This window comes from Lates calcarifer, linkage group LG12, assembly GCF_001640805.2.
Source record: "Lates calcarifer isolate ASB-BC8 linkage group LG12, TLL_Latcal_v3, whole genome shotgun sequence".
Lineage (NCBI taxonomy): Eukaryota > Metazoa > Chordata > Actinopteri > Centropomidae > Lates > Lates calcarifer.
This window is the reverse complement of record NC_066844.1, coordinates 2095508-2113477: the sequence shown is the minus strand read 5'-3', so window position 1 is coordinate 2113477 and position 17970 is coordinate 2095508. Positions and strand designations below refer to the sequence as shown.

The following is a 17970-nucleotide window of genomic DNA, read 5'->3' as shown; positions in this document are numbered from 1 at the left end:
TGTGTGTGTTCACTGTGGTCTTCTCTTCTTGCTTCTTACAATTATTGCTGTGTGAGTGTGTGTTTGTGTTTGTGTGTGTCAGCTTTGTTGTTACAAGGCTCTTATTGATGTTTCTGGTTTGGAGGAAGATAAGAGGCATTTAGACTCTGCTCGGGTGTGTGTGTGTGTGTGTGTGTGTGTGTGTGTGTGTGTGGTGACAGGGACAAGGCTAGCTACCTAGCGGCTGTACACTGCCTCCTACCCAGACTTAATGAAGGAGAAATTGGATCCTGATGGCTTCACAACAAAAGACAGCCCTGCAGCATTGTGTGTGTGTGTGTGTGTGTGTGTGTGTGAGTGTGAGTGTGAGTGTGCATGTTTGCGTGTGAGCAACTTATTTGCGGGCAAAATGGGCAACATTTTCTTCTAATAAAGAGCCTCTATTTCTTTTGTGCTCGCCTGGCTTCCTCCTCAAACTCTGCTCCATTGGACGTGTGCGTTACAGTGTGTGTGTGTGTGTATGTGTGTGTGTGTGTCTGTGTGTGCTGTGGCCCTCGCATCTTGCCTCCTAAAATTTATGCACGAAGTGTGTGTGTATATGTAGGATTGTTATAACAATTTTATGTGCGCGTGTCACAGCCCTGTGTGCGATGGTAGCTTACTACCCAGAATTCATTGTGTTTTGTTGCATGAGGTCTCAGGAAATAAGCAGGTAAGGGCAGAAACAGAAAGTGAAAGACGTGTGCATAAACTGACAACAGCCAACCCCAAAGGATGATGGGAAGTCACACTACCTGCATCATGACTCCTGTGTGTTTTGTGGTTGTTTTTTTTCTTCTTGTAAGATAGTGTTGTGCTAAGTTTTTAGCTCCCTTGACATTCGACAAGTCACATCTGTTTTACACACATACTCTCTCCCCACACCCTCCAGTCCCATCGCACACACACACACACACACACACACACACACATACACACACACACACACTCAATCTCTCTCTCTCTCACCCCTGGTGTTACTCATCCTGCCTGCTCACAGCTCTTTCAAGTGTTGATTACAACCGCTACACTGCTGTGAGTGTGAAAAGTATGTACCTAATGTTAATGTCTGTGTGTGTGCAAGCATTTCATACACGACTCTTCACAGCTACCCTTTATTTTGGGTTTGTAAATAAAATTGGTCAGGTTCGTTTTTGCAAGTCCACGTGTTTGTGCGTCCGTGCTTACGTACGTCTGTGGCTTTGACTGTTGAATACTGTGACTCTGGCTTCGTGTTTTCATGTCTGTCGCTGGTTTTTAAGCAGTTCTCACTTCATCTCTCAGATAGACAAACTTCACACCCCTCTGCTCCCTTCTGCTCCACAATGACAACACACTCTCAGAATAGAGGCCTGTTACTAGGAAGATTTTATGTGTTGTTGGGGTGTCTAGTTAGATTTCTCTCAATTTATGTTTTTATTGGTGGCAATTAGGTTACTCAGGGCAGCAAATACAAGGCCTTATGGGGTATTGCCATGGGTGGTTTGAAAATAAATGTAACTTTAACTTATCATTTAAGTTTAAATCAGTTAAAATAATGTTAAATGAATGAGGATAACGCTGCTGCATGGTTTGTGGTTTCTTTAATGCAGGGGGGTACAGAGCCTGTGTCTCTATAGCACTGGCCAGAGATCTGTATTTTTTCATAGAGGGTTTCTTTATTGTTTCAAAAGATAAAACAGATTAAACCTTAAATTTTTTCTCCTTATTTTCAGATAAATGATTATCTCCTATACTGACCTAAACTTCTTAGTCAGCTCAAGGCTCTGTGAAACTGTAATGGGAGCTAGCTGTTAAACCCTAACGTTTAAAATAATCACTGGTCTCTTACCTTTCTTAAATCAATAAGTGCTTTACTGCCTGTTTTCCTGTTTTTACTACTCAGTGCAGTGACACTGTAGATACTCATTTTTATGTATTTTTTAATGCAAATGCAGCTGCAATGCGAATATGCCAGATTCTTCACAGCTCTACTATAGGTTGGATGCAGGAGAAGCCTCCAGGGAACAAGCACACACATAAGAGAGAGGCCATCATTTGGAGGTTGGGTGTCAAGCTCAAGGGCATCTGAGTGTGTCATCAGTCTGCTGTTGTGTTCCCTTGTATTTTCATGGTGATTCAGAGGTGATCTGGTATTCACAGCCTGTCCCAAGTCCCATCGCTCTGATTGATCCGATGATGAAAAGATCCTTCAGTCACAAGACACACAAATATGTATTCAAACATGGAAAGGCACGCACACACACAAAAACGTATTCTAACTCAGAGTGAAGAACAAACACACACAGTTAGTCTCAGACGGTTTTGAGTATAAAAGGCCTGCAGACTCGACTCTCTTTAGGGCAAACATATCGACCAGCATGATTCATAATGTTTGATTCATAAGACTCCAGTTTCATGCACCTCTTAAAATATTGTATTTCTTCTGATGGCTGTGTCTTTTTTAACCCTTTTAAAAAAGGACACCACTTCAGATCAGATGCACACTGCTCTGTCAGACCACCTTTTAGACCTTATGTTAAACAGATCAGGTGGACTGCATATAGATCATGTAGAGCACAATCAACCTATTAGGCTACAGCAATAGGGTAGGGAAAAACACGCACACACACACATTGTTGAATACATCAAAACATACAAATGAGTGACCATGAAAAGAGTCAAAGATCTGTATAAGACTAGGACATCATGGCAAAGAGTGGTCAGTTATTTGGATTTTTTCTAAAGCTGGATAAACAGAGAGTGATATCCACAGATACACAGACCACCTGTACAGACAAAGAACACAACAAATCTTTTCCACCATTTCAAATGCCACCATCCCACCAAGTACATGGAAAGCCACGCTCACAAACAAGTCTCTTGTGGTAATGTCTGCTCAAACCCCAGCAGCAGGAGATCCTGCCTGCCTTTTCACTCATTACCGAGTCTCTTCTGTGTTAGGGACTAGAGCTGTTTGTCACATTGTTCTAATTTATATATTTGAATTTTTTAAAACAGCTGCCTGCACCACATAACACCTTGATCTTTTCTGTGATATGTGTGTAGAAGCATTGTTACTGTTGCTTTGTTGAGCCATGTTGACTGCAGGGGAGCATCAAGTTACTGAATCAAAAATAAATAATAGCCTAGAGAAATAACAAAGCTTTATTTGATTTATTGAGGATTCAATCCTAAACTGAATATTCCCCTTGAACATCACATTAAAAGGTATCCTGTGGTATCCTCAAAGTTTAACAAAAATGTTGTATATATTCCTTTCTCATTAATGGTATTAAATGTATATATCTATCAATATCGATTAAAATGTTTAAAAATAAATAAATAATTGTGATAATATTTTTGGCCATAGTGCCCAGCTCTACCGTAGCTACAGACATTGCAGACAGAGAAGATCCAGGAAATGACTGTGAATGTAGAAAATACATTAACTCAGTAACATTTGAAATTTCTCATTCGATATGAAATGAGATGTGACAGAGGAGGCAGATGGAGATTGTCCAGGGAATCTAAATCCAACAATGGAAGTCTTTTCTGTTTTAAATAGAAGGTGTGGTAACTTATGAACAAGACACAGCTGTGCCTTCATAATGTCTTTTTAAGATTACTTTATAATGTATGGTAAGAAGTAATGTGCCTGCGTGTTTGTGTGTGTGCTTATCGTGAAAGACCCACATGTACGAGAATACCGAAAATAATAAGAATTCTATTAAAGATGTGCTAATGGGAAATGCAGCAGATCTCTTTTGGCAATAACACACACTCTCTCCCTCACTCACTGTAGGTTGCTCTTATATACACACTTCCCCTCTCTTTCGCTCTCTCTCTCACTCTCTCTCTCCTCTCTCTCTCACACACACACACACACACACAGCCTGATTTACATCTGATTTTCAATGTTTTATGTGACATCATTTTCATAAGGTTTAGGTCTTTACACATGCTTTAATCAGTATGTGTGTGTGTTTGTTTCATTTTGAAAGGGGGAATAAGCATCATTTCATTAAATCTGTTTTTATAATCAAATATGGGCTGAAATGAGGTCACACCTCTGAAATAAAATATGTAATAATTTTCATGTAAATTTGAGAGAAAATGTCTGCATCATTCCAATACCTATTCAAATAATGCCATTAGGGCTGGGTTTAACTGACAGATGTTGTGTTTGAAGAAGCTTCAGAAGGTCAAATACTTTACACTCACTTTGGTTTCAATAAGTTGTATTCAAAGTCTTTATGCTGTTAGAAATTTGATAAACAGCTTAGTGATTATGGGCTGTTGCAACTGGTCTCATCGTCCTAAATGCCCTCTCAAAGACTGTTATTGGTATTTAAATCAATAGAGACATTCAGTGTAACATGATGTAGGGTCCCTAAAACACTGGTTTAATCACATGGTCTGATGGCCTGAAAAATTGGACACATTTTGAAAACACAAGCCCACTGAGCTGAACTGCAAAAGGCAACAAGTGGTGTTTGTAAAGCACCAAAATACATGACAGTCTTCCACAGTGCCATCTGGAGAACTTAACTTGAGAACAATGGATTTCAAAAGTTGGTTTTAAAGTTGAATCCCTGTAGTAACCCCCCAAACAATAACCATGTCGTGTTTCGATCAGTGAAAAGTGGCATCTGTCCCTCAAACCGACATGCTTTAGTTAGTAGAAAGGAGCACTCCATGAAGCAGGATTTCAACACTGCAACAAAGCCATAACAACAGCCACAATGAGACTACGCTGAAAGAGTGACAAGACATCAGAGCAAATTCAAAAGAGGAATTCACAAGAAAGTATAAGGCACTCTGTGGGTGGCTGTCGGTCTCAGTATGTGAATGAGAGAATGATGGACTGTAGAGAAGCAAAAAAAAAAAAAAAAAAACATGTAGAGTGACCTTAAAAGAGAGGAAGGGGAAACTAAAAAAGGATGAAAAGGACAGAGGGCTGAGGACAGGGACATGACAGACATTCAGACAGTGAACGATGAAGAAATATGCTGACATGGAAACTCAAAGGGACAAGAACAAATCACAGTAGGACAGTGGGTTTTACATAGAGTGGCATAAAAAGAAAAGAGAGGGGAAAAAAGAATTATAAGATGTTCAAAGAAGAGAGACAGAAAAGAGAACACACAAATCAGAAGAGACCCAGAGACTTTCTTATAAAGAAATCTGAGTACAAGAGGAGGCAGTTTTTATCTTTTTATCCTTCATTCAAGTTCTCTCAAAAGTGTGATTGCATGAGGGTTGACTCATGTGGCCCCCTGTAAAGATGGATTTTAGTTCTCCTGCTCTGATGGCCCCTAGAGGACAAAATCCTGAACATGAGGGGAAATTTGTTTTTTGGGGGGAAATGCTGCAGACAAACACTGGACCCAGAGAGGACAGATTCAAGTTTCTTTTTATGATCTGTGATTACGGCAAAGACACAGAAACCTCTAGTTTTCAGTAACGTACTTATCTTGAGCCGTGTTGTGTACAGCTATAAAAAAAACTATAACTATAAAGATATGAGACATAGCTCTCTAAGGTAACAACATACTCCTGTCACCAAATGATCTCCTGACAAAATCTTAATCTGGAAAAAATCCTTTTTCTTTGATCAGTTGTGTTTTTCTTCTCTGTCCATTGTATATCCAAAGTTCTAACAAACAGGAAGTGGCAAGAAGCTCATTGTTTTTGCTTCCTACCAGAAATGCATTGTAGGAATGAGCGGCCTCATTTATTTACTTGTAAAATGAAAAAGGAAGTTCACAGCTGCATGGAAAGAAGGGCAACTCTTAAGCTACGCAGCAGAACTAGTCATTTTGCACCACCATATGAATTGGTGCAATTGTTTTTAGGATGGTGGAAACAGGCCTCTTTGCATATGAAAGCCTCTTTTACACAGCATCAAGATGAAAAGATGCTGTTCTGGTTCAAGATGCCCAGCAAGTTTTTTTGTTTGTTTGCTTTTTTTGTTTGTTTTTGTCAGGGAGAAGCAAGAAAGCATGAATGGATCCAAAAAGGATCAAAAAGGGCCAGAAGAACAGAGGGAAATTGTGACTTACTGAGTCAGATCTCTAGCACATCTAGCAAATTTAGTCTATATTTTCTTCAGATTAAAATGTTAGCTAATATAAGGTAAAGGCAAAATACTGGGGTTAATTTTCAGAAACTTTCCTTGAAGATAAAGTACACGTTTTCATCTCAAATATCAGCAGGACAGTTTTGGAATGGCCTCTACTGCTAGAAGCATCACATTACAAATGATCACACAAGTTTCAGACATGTGCAATTCAAACACTCATGCAACCACTTCATTTAACTTGAAAATGAATGAACACCAACAATCCATTACTTGAAAGTCTATTACAATGTTCATTATAATGTCAAATGTTCTGATTGAACTTTTATCCAGTTACTAATGTACTTAAAGCATGCACATTTGAGGCAATAATTAGTAATCTCATTGGGCAACTCCGATATGTTCCTTTCAATTTCTCTTCAAAACAGATTAAGATACACTTAAACTGGAAATGTAGAAAACAGCCTATTGTAGCCACATCCCTGTATCTTTACGGTCTGTTGAGTAAAATATTATCACAGCTAAATGACATTTCCTTCAACATTTGGTTAAATAAAAACTTTTCTAAAAGGAACAAATCCCTCACAACAGGAAGGTAAATATGCTGCTGCCTCTTTCAACTCATTTCTGATGGACTTTTGCAGATACATTAGAGTGGGAGAGGTGGATACAAGTGGCCAATGAACTGCTCATAATTAGACCAGTCACCTTTGTCAAGAAGGGAAATGAGGCAGTAACGTCCCAGAAGCCTAAATCCACTCTGCTGAAAAAAGGTGAGATCATGAGAGATGAGGATTGACACTGGAGGAAAGCCACAGTTTTCAGATGTGGTCCATACGTCTGTATGTCCCGACATTTCACTGTGTTGTCAGAGGAGGTCGGCCAAGAGACACATGAGAGGAAAACTGCAAAATATCATCCTCTAGTGCAGGAATGGAAACATAAAAGATGGCAAGTATAGCTTTTCCCTGTAGAGGTCAGTTGCACAGGCATCCCTGCAGTGTCTATCTGGCCATTTCAGACTGCTCTGGGCAGCAAAAGAAGAAAACTGTAGCTTGGTGAATGCAGCAAAGAGAGAAAACTGGATCTGAAGTAGGTGATGGGAGAGCAGTTGGAGTTGGCTGGGTCCAGAGACTTTGATATGGCAGCCACTGGGTACCATCTGATGATATCTCTTCCCAACTAAAGACTAAAGTTACCTCATTAACAGGATCTCAGACTTGAGCAACCCTGTCTCCTTGAAATTATGCTTCTATGTAAATGAAGTTGTTGAGGTGGATGGCAGAAGCACAAAGTGAATGACTGTCACACCAGAGACCAGGGTTTGTATCCAGAGTCCTGTCGGTGGCTTAGGCAGGAAAAGATCATGTCTTTGATAAATGTAAATAAACAAGTTGTGTGTGAAGTCACTGAGAACTTGTTTTTGTCTTAAACAGTCCCAGTCTTTCCCTGTAGTCATTAACAGTGGATGTTGTTTAAGGTCGTGCAAGATCAGACATTATGTCTGTGAACATTTTACTAGTATAGTCATGACCAATGTATTTGCGACTTGCCAAATAAGTAAATTAATAATATATCCTCATACATTATTCAAATATGTTTTGCTGCAACAGCTAAATGTATTTGTTGTTGCAGTTTAGCTATATAAATGTAATTTCTTGGAGACGGGGTTGACTGGGGCATGTTATTTGTTTTTCAACACAATGCACTTCTTCAACAGATCCAGTGTTATTTAATACCATTGTGCCTGCAAAAAAGTGAGCTCTTAATGGTTACATTCTGGTAGTGTTTCACACAGAAAGGATGCACTCTCTTAACTGCATCTAAACTGCTTGGCTCGGCAGAATGGTGGAGCAGTGGTGTCAGCCAAATCAGAATATACCCAGCAGGTGAATTAAAAATCCATCTTTATGGAGCAACACATTAGCCAACACTCACATTACCATCCTTCACATAAAGATCTACTTTATAAGAAATGGGCGAGATGGGGAGAGCAGAGAAGGTGCTGCGATGTAGTATATAACCCTCAGGTGAATTAAGTCTTTATAGAGTGCTGCATATTAGCCAACATTCACATTAGCATCTGCCTCCTATAAGGAAGAGAGGAGGAAAGGAAATGCTGAGGAGAAAGAGGAACAGAAAAGATACTAAAGGAAGATTTATGTACGGGAGGTGAATTAAAAGTCTATCTTTATAGGGTAACATATTAGCCAACACTTACATTATCATCCCTCACATAAAAATTTGAATTTATAAGAAACAGAGAAGAGGTGGGAGGAAAGGAAGTGAGGAGAGGAGATTAGACGAGGATGCGGTTGCACTTTGGAGAGGTAATGCTGAACTTAAAAGCTGATATTTATGGAGACAAGGATCACAGTCTGTATTCACATTTTATGTTTAGTGAATACTGAGTTTAAGGTAATATTTTCAAGGAAGGAGAAGAGAGACAGGGAAATACAGAGAATAAGGGAGGAGTAGAAAGAGATGAAGGAGACTAAGAAGAGAAAGAGACACAAGGCTGAAGGAAGAGTAAGGAGGATGGCAAAATGTCAGGGGAGTGTGTTTGTGTGTGTCGACAGGCTCTCTGCAGCAAAGCAATGTGTCTGACTTAAGAGAGAAAGATCAGTGGAGATGAAGTGGAGGGAAAGACGCTTGTTTGAAATCAGGGACAGACAAGGACCATAAAACCATACACAATGCTGGAGGGGAGAGGGAACAACTGGTCCACTGAGTGTCATTTATGGAAAGAGAGATGGTATAGAAGGAGATAATTATCCAAATGAAAACAGGGTGATGAATTGTTCAAAAGCCTTGAAAAGTAGGGAGGGGGCGATGAGCAGACGGATGGAGTGATGGGACCGAGAAAAAAGGGAGGATGAAGGAGGTAGAGTGGGGGGCACGTGAGATGAAATCAATCATTATCAAGGCCATGTCCTCCGTGCACCTCAAGCAAAATGGAGAATTCATTTTAGTTCGCCTCCTCGATCTAGTCTTCACACCACTCTCACAAATGTGCCACGCTAGAGGAGGCACATGGCTGAAATCGTTGTTGAATTCCTTGGAGCCACCGCAGCGGTTTTGGGTGAAATGGCCTGAATCCTATTTTGAGCGACGGCCGCCTGGCAGCCGCCTGCATCATCCGCTACAACAGCGGAACAACAATGGAGTGTGGAGCTGGTGGAGGATGTGAGAGGAAAAAGCACATTCTGTGTGTGATTTCCACATAATGGAGAAGACACAGCAGTTGTACACTTAGACTTACAAGGACTTAATTTGTCTCATATTCAGAGTGTCATCCAGCACTTCTGTCAAAATCCAGTCTGTTAATACATTTTCTGAAATATTTAAATTATTCTTTCTGATAGTCTTTTATTATTCACTGACATTACTTACACATCGCTTAACTGGGCATGTTGGCCTGACAGGCCGACCAAAAGTGAATTTTCTTTCCAAATTGGCTTTTTATTGATTTGGAATCATTTTTAGCTATAGCAGAATGTTTTAGAATTCATGAAGGTTTCTCCAAGTGCCCACTTCCCACTGTTGTAAACAATATTGCCAATTATTGTCATCATTGTTAGCAATTTTGTCCATCAGTTCTGTTATAACTGTTAGCAGGATAGGCCATCTGTGTAGCCATAACTGTTAGCAATTCAGCAACAGCATAATAATTAACAGTAATTCCCACTGTGAGGTTCTGATGTACTGCTTCAAGCCGTTATATTTTAGTTGACACTTTACTGCAGAGTGACTGAAACTGAATGAACAGTTAGGGGGTTTAATGTCTTGCTCAAGATCTCTTAACAGAAAGAGTCTTAAAGACTCAATAACAGTATTTACTTACAGATTAAGTTAGCTGCAGAGATAAAATCTGACCAAAATTTATCAGATTGAGGATGTCTTTGTGATCAGTAATCTAGCCTTAATGTTCATCTGTTAAATGAGGCCCAGGAGCACAAACAGTAGTCTGGATTTGACGGGTCAGAGAAGACAAAAACAGGCACTAAGCCACAGAGCTGTGATGCAGGAAAAAAAGACAACTGACTTTCTTAAACTGTCATTTCACAGTAGCTGACATAAATTTTACAAAAATAACTGCTAGTGCTTTTCCCTGTAATTCATTACCTATCTACTAAATTCCAACTCAATAAAATGAAACCACGGCTAAAGCATGGACTAAAAGGACCGCTTTAAATCACCATAAATCCGATAACATGCCACAAGTAGCTGCTTTATAGTGATGATTAAGCCTGTTGTTGAGGCCTGAGCAGAGGCTGTGGATGCTAACACGAACAGAAAGGCGAACACAGAAGGTGTGGAGACTAACACACATCAACACACACATGCCAACACTGCCAGTAGCCAGCAGGCTTTTGAACATCTGTCATACCTGCCTGCTCCAATCCCATCACACACTCAGACACACACACTGATACATACACACACACACACACACACACACACAAAAGCACCCTGTGAATGGTTGTGACAGCTCAACACAGCAGCACTGGCCCTGAAACACATGTTCCTTTCTACTATGCTTTACACACAAAACCAAAACACACACACACACACACACACACACACCCAGTGACCACAGCCTCTGTTCCACTTCACATCCACTGTCTCTTTGCACCTCGTCTGTCATCTTCATGTCCACCACTCTGCTTCCTTTTCTTTCTCTCTCCGTCCTTCTCCAGCTCCTCCCTCTCTCATCCTCCTTTGCACCTTCCTGCTGCATATCTTTCTACTCTTTTTCCAACCTCCTTTTAAACACTCTGGATCTATCCATCTGTCTATTTATCTGTCTGTCTCTGATTTGTGACACTTCAATCTGAAGTTTTGTCTGAGCAAAATGAGCGTTTGAAGAGTGTCTCTGTCTCTGTCTGTGCCTGTGTGAGATCACATGTTGTCGGCTAGAGAAGTGTTTGTGAACAAAGCAGGAGGGCTTCAGGTGGGCATGGCAGGGAGTCTGAAACTTTGTGTGTGTGCGTCTGTGGCTGTCTTTACACTGTAATGAAAGACAAAGACAGAGTTGCTCATCATCTCCGTGTATGTATTTATTTGTTTGTAATGTGTTTCTAGTCTAGGTTTACAAATTAAGAGAATAAAAGAGAGTAAAAGATGAGGGTGTATTAAGAGGGAAGAAGAGAGAGGGGGACTAACTGATGATATTCTGTGCTTTTCAACAAAGCTGAAAAGACAAAATCCAACAATGTACTAATCCTTAGCAAGCAAGTATGGTGTAGACCCTGCAATGCTTGTTCCATTAGTGTCCGAAAACTATCAGAGCCGTACCATCACACAGGGTTACATTCATTACCATGAACGCTGTAATTTAATTTACATGCTCATTTTAACATGCTCATAGAAAACCTTTATAAATCTATTGCTGGAAATAGTCCCCAGCAATGCACCATTTACTCCTGTTTAAGTAATATTTGCTAAAAACTACAATGCCCAAATTATGGAGCTGTTTAATAAATGAAACTATAAACTTTTTAAAAAGTTTCTCAGTCTTGCCTCTAAGAAATTTTTGTATTCTTGGAAGAGAAATGGAAAGTAAGGAAGGAGAGAGAGAGAAAGAGCCTCTGTACTATTAACACATTATTTTCACCTGCTGATTACCACAAATTAAAAAATTCAGGGGGCGAACAGAGGATACCATAATACACTGACACTAATACACTGAGGTAAACACACAGAGTATAACACACGAACAGATACACACTACGACAGAAACAAGCACACTCACACACACACAAAAATAAAGTATGTGCAAAATCAGACACACAACCACAGACACATCAAATTCCCATTCCAATTAAATTAAAGCACCTGCCAACTTAATCCTCCAAAGTTTTGACATAACTTACTTGTTACAAAAACAACTACAGCCCCAAGACACACACACACACACACACACACACACACATTCACTCTCTCTCTCTCACACACACACACACAGACACACACACACACACACACTGTGTTTTCATACAGCCAAACGAGAGCATCATCAAAATCAGACAAAATTTAACAGTAAAAGCACAACTAAAATTAACACCCTTACTCCACAGTGTATCAAAAGTTAGATGCAGACTGAGCAGTCTCAAAACAGCACCTTCATTCTTTCATCCATTTCTCTCTCTCTCTCTCCTCTCTCCATTCTCTGTTTGTCTTCCTCCCTCCATCTTTACCTCTCTCAGGAAAAAAACAAAATCACTGACAAAGGCTTTTGTCTCTGTTCTTTGCACCAGAGAAAGCTCTGGAGAAAAATGACAGAAAGAAAGTTAAAAAAAATATGAATGAGGGAAAAGAGGAATGGAGAGATGGGTAAAGAGAAAAACAGACTCAGGAGGAAAATAGGAACTTGAAGGAAATTTGGTCAATGGAGGGGGACAAAGAAAGAGGGGAATGAGTGTTCAAAAAGGAGGAGAGAGGAAGGAAGTGAACTATGGAGCAAAAGAGTGAGTGAAGACAAAGAGAGGAAAAAATAGAGAGAGAGGGGAAAGAACAGAAAGAAGTGGAAAGACAACCTAAACAACCATACAAGTCATTTGTCTCTACCCTCTGATAGACCCACAGGAGCGTCTCCTGAAACAATGTACCAGACCATTGTCAGGGTAACAATAATAAACACAAGGTCACAGTATGTAGGCACAAAGACAGCTTGGCTAGGTTTAGGGACAAATGGTGGTTTGGGTTAAAATTAGTATTTCTTTAAAGTGAGGGAACTATCGTCGCCATGGTTACAATAACAAACCCCCAGTTATAGTTGTGTGAAAGTCAAATGTTTAGTCGACCCATCTATCCACCCTAACCTCCTACTAGACTTTATCGCCCTTCACACTACATCACCTGACTTCCTTCTTTGCTTCAGTCATTATTGGGTCATAACAGGATGCTTCCACTGATTACCTGTGGGCTCGCCCTGACAGGACGGTCAGAGTATAAGGGGGAAGGGAAAGAGATATGGGTGAAGAGCACAGTGAAAGCAAGATGAGCAAGTGAGGTTAAACAAAAAAATCAACAGCACAGTACTGAAGCTACAGAGGGGGGATGGTGGCTTCCTACTGGGCTAACTAATCCACACACACTGACACATGCATTGTTTCCAGTCAGCAAAGAAACACACATTTCATCCTGAACAAGCAAAGCAAGACAATAAAGACCAATCAAAGTCTTTTTTTTTTTTTTTTAAATCAAAATCAAAATTACAAGGGAATTTTTAAAAAATGAATTAAAACCTTAAATAAGACAGGAAATAGAAAGAAAGAAAGAAAGAAAGAAAGAAAGAAAGAAAGAAAGAAAGAAAGTTCAAAGACAAAAAGAATGAAAGAGGCATCACTCACCTGCACATTTGGTCCTGGTGACCAGCGATGGCCCCGGAGGCCCTGTTCCTCCCTCCCCAGGTCTGGACAGCAGGACCTTGATTTCGTACTCCACATCTGGGTCTAGATGCCACAGCTTATAGGTGGGGGAGTCGACCACATGGGTCTCTGCCCAGTTCCCTGAGGTGGTCCGGTATTCCACCTCCTTCAGGATGATCGGCCCATCGCCGATGATGCTGTTGGCGTTGGGTTTGATCCAAAGGTAGGTGGCGCCAACAGCGAGAAGCTCGGGCGGAGCAATGGGGGTGGGTGGAGCTGTGAAATGGGAACAGAGGTTGTTAGTTCAGTGTAGGCTCTGATCTTTCTCTTTGGATATAAAAAGTCAGAAAGTATAAAGAACAAAACATATCCCTTTTAAATCATGCAGTGCCAATCAAAAAACAAATACTGTAACTGTACCCTCCACACCACCCATGCCCACTGCTGCTGAATTCAAATATATTACAGAACTCCTCTTCCCCTGAAAACTATATTAAAGTCCAATCAGTGGCACCTCAGGGTGCATCACTCCGACAAATAAATGAATGTTTCAGAACCCCCAACCAACCCCACCACACCTGGGGCACTCTGTAATTTTGAAAAGTAACAAACACAATTTGAAATGCATTATTTCATTATGCGGTGTTTTATGTACCACCTGCCTTTCAATATATTCTCAGAACTGATTTGATTTCCCCAATACAAACATCCATAAACCTGATGAAAGGAAGTTATGACTACATCAATATCCAGTTTTACTCCATTCTGAGATTAAGTTTTATATCCTTGGACTCTCATGGACCCTGGTCCAAAGTGTAGTGTAGGAATCAACTGTTAATGTGATCATGAAATTAGAAATCAAACCTTATTCTACCATCACAGCCACTGCTAAATGGTTACAGTGTGGTGTAAATGTGAAGTAAAAGGAGATGGAGTTTAACTTTTGCATTGAAAACAGCTGCCACTAAAGGCTCAGAGAGTGAATTCTCTACCTGTACAGCATTAATCCATCATATTGTTGACATGCTGCTGACAGCTACTCTGCCACTAGACTTTCACATTATGCTACTTAAAAATAATGGCCTCTGTCAAGTCTAAAAGCATAGGATGTTTTATTACTCCTCTCTATTCTTTTCTTTTTTTTCAGAACCAAAGTTGAGACAGGAGCTTTTTTCCAAAATGAGATATCCAACATCCATATGAATAGTGAGACCTCCTTGAAATGACACACACACACACACACACACCGTGGTAAAAATGCAGTATCCACAAGAAGGGAAGTTAAACAATGTAAACATTTGGATCCACTGTACAAGCCAGGCAGCAGAATATACCCCTGCAACCCACGCAAAGCTCTAAAACTTTAGATTGTCTCTACAGGAATGTGAGGCAGATTTAGTGTTAGTGTGGACTAACAAAACAATGTCAAGACACAGCAGCCTGAATCTGAAACACATTCAGTTAAAGAGCAACAGGAACAGATGGAAACAGTGACACTGACATGACAGTGTTTTTCTGTTCATCATTAGAGTGTGCCTGTGAGAATCCTTCTCATCAGCATCAACTATGGTAATTACCATGGACAGCTCCCACCTCTCTGATGGTCCCAGGATCAGCCCCTTGGACAGCAACTGTGACACACTTTTGAGCAGAATGGTTTTCACAGCTGTACAGAAAACACATATGGGTGCTGTAGAGTGGACTGATTTCTTGATAATCTTGAGTCTTTATCACAGCTCAACATGACGTTACTTTGGAACAATAAAGTCTCAATAGCCTTGCTGTAGAACACAGAAGCTTCCAGACAGATCTTACAGCCCCTGCACACGTCCCTGCACCTTTCCTGCTGGAAAATAAAATAGCACAGAGAGCACATGGCTCATCTTTAAACCATATCAGGCTGTGCTGGTAGCCTAATAGTCCAAGGTGCCGACCATATATTCACAATGTCCCCCAGATGGAATCTGGCTGGGAATCTTTGTTGCATGTCATCCCTCCTCACTCTCCCCTCATTTAGCTTCACCTCTCTGCTGTCAATCATTATATAAAAGGCAGAAATGCAAAAACTAGTCAAAAAAAAGCAGCGAGCTCTCCAACAGGAGGAAGTTGGAGAACAGATTCCTAGTATTTCATTGACATACTGGTCTGTTAAACAGTGAAGAGCATGCCATGTGATAGAAATGATAATGTAATTCTTTTCAAATTAACTACTGGGATGGATGCACACATGAAGACAGTGATTTTTACATATATAGTCAACTCATCGCCCAGCCTATTTGCAGTGAGTGCTTGAGTATCTTGCACCTCACTGAGAACCATCACTTCTAAGTATTAAACGAGTGACATTCATTATCATCATTCATTAATCACTGATACCAGGTAGCAAATGAGCTATTACCGTCATAGACAGAAACTGATTATATCAATAGTTCAAGGTGCAACAACGTTCAGCAAGAAATGTATGCAAGATGGAGGACCAACCATTCAAGCACACCACAGCGTTCTGAAAATTAAACTCTCAAACAGTAAGCTTTTCAAACAACTGCAACTAAAAGAGTCATTTAAGATTGAAGTATGAGGTCTCTTAGTATTATTTTCATTATTTTTCTTTCCTCTGTGGCAGGTGCTTTGTCAGTTGACAGCTATGTTATGCTAGCTAAGAATAATGGCCCCTCTCTTCCTGCTGTCTGAAAGCAAAGTCCTGATCTCACTGTGCAAGTTTTTTACTTTCCTCAAGGCCCCATTAGAATATGTATGGTGGCTGCGGGACCGATGAATCAACTGTCAGTCACCACACACTCATCCATCTCAACTATATGGAGGCTGTGAGTATGCATGTCTCTGCATATACTCTCAGCCTGTGTGTTCATCCGTGAGTGGTGGAGAGAGAGTAAGAAAATGGTGTGTGTGCATTGCATGCATATGTGTTCCAGTCAAAATGAAGTGCGGTTATGTTCCCCATCTTAATATTCATGGACCTTTGGTCTTGTGATGAAGTGCCAATGGTTTCCGTCAAAAAGAGATGAAAAATTAAAATACTGAGAACAAAAAAATAAATTATCCTCATCATCCTGGCACAGACAGTTTTGTCGACAAAGGCTTCAGTTATACTTAAAAGTGCTATTTCCTTTCATTATGTGTGCAACATTTTCTGAATGGTTTTATCTCTGTCTTAATTAAAGAACATTTCTTCTTCCAGTTATATTTTTAAGGGTGATTCACTAAAATATGTTGCAATTCTCTTCACTTGTTTTGAAGAAGGATAAACACACCGAAGATGTGTTTCTCAAAAAACATTCAAATCTCTAAAACACAGTAGCATAATAGCTGCAATGTAAATTCCAAATGCCGGAGTAACTCGACTAAACATGCAAAATCAGACACTTTAACAGGGGCCTGTTAACTGTGCTTTACAACTGCTTTAACAGACTCAACTCTTCATTAACATCATTTATATTCAACAACTTCTCCTGATGTTACTCCACAGGAAGAAAGAGCAAGAGCGCTCAATCACTCCCTCCGTCTGTTTCCTCCCACCATCGCTCCATCCCTCCCTCTGCCAGCTCGTTTACAGCGGAGAGTTACAAAGGCCACCCAGCGACACACAACCTGGCACCCGCAATGACATGGGGCGAGCACGCACATGCAGGAACAGACACACACATTAGCTGATACAAAATAACCACAGATTGTTGTACCTGTTGTGCACATGTGAATACCCATCCCCACCCCCACCCCCCAAAAAAGAAGCCTGTGTATGAAGGCATATAGAGAAACTGAGAGATTGTGTCTAGCACAGACACACACTCAACTACAATAAGCACATTTTTACACATAATTATATCTATGTGAACATGTAGAGATGCAAATGCACACACGCACGCCTCCTTACATGCATACAGAAACAGTACACAGACACACTGATTGCTAATCAGCTACAGTTGGCCTTCATACAGTGATGCTAATGAAGTGTGAGAGAAGGGATGAAAGTAGGAGGGAAGAAAAAAGAAGGGTGTCTGTGGGGGAGAGAGTGAGGGAGGAAGTGAAAGAGGGAGGGTGGCAGGGATGAACCACGGGAGATGGAAGAAAAATTTGGTCAAAAGGGCAGAGAGGGGATGTAAAAAAGGAGGAAGGAAAAAGGGTTAAGGGGGTGAAAAGAAGGATGAACTGAAGTCAAAACAGAGGAGCAGAGGGTGCTCGGAAAACAGAGTAAGGAAGGTGAGAGGAGAACTTTCCCAGTGAAGTTTGAGCAACAGAGCAACAGAACAGCCGACACCCTGAAAAAGAGTTTCCAGCGTGGCCATGGAGACAGCACAACTCAAAGTTCCTAACAGTTGAGTCACTTTTCTAAATCAGAGCACAGGGTATATTAGCATTTATGCTAGCAGTTTAGCTACCAGTTATAATCCAAAACATGCATACATACAAACATGCACACAGACACACTTCTCCTACAGGTAAGGCTCAATCATAAATAAAAGGTTTTCCTCATTTGGGAATTTCTCAGATACAAATGCA

General features: G+C 40.5%; 1 protein-coding gene across 8 annotated transcripts in view; it reads right to left on the bottom strand.

Annotated features, from left to right (window-relative positions):
* Positions 1–17970, bottom strand: part of ptprt (protein tyrosine phosphatase receptor type T) — a 295874-nt gene that overhangs the window by 181165 nt on the left and 96739 nt on the right. For all 8 annotated transcript variants that reach the window (XM_051074478.1, XM_018702965.2, XM_051074474.1 and 5 more), the window contains exon 8: positions 13435–13728. In XM_051074478.1, coding sequence (XP_050930435.1) covers positions 13435–13728 — 294 coding nt within the window. The remainder of the gene's footprint in view (positions 1–13434; positions 13729–17970) is intronic.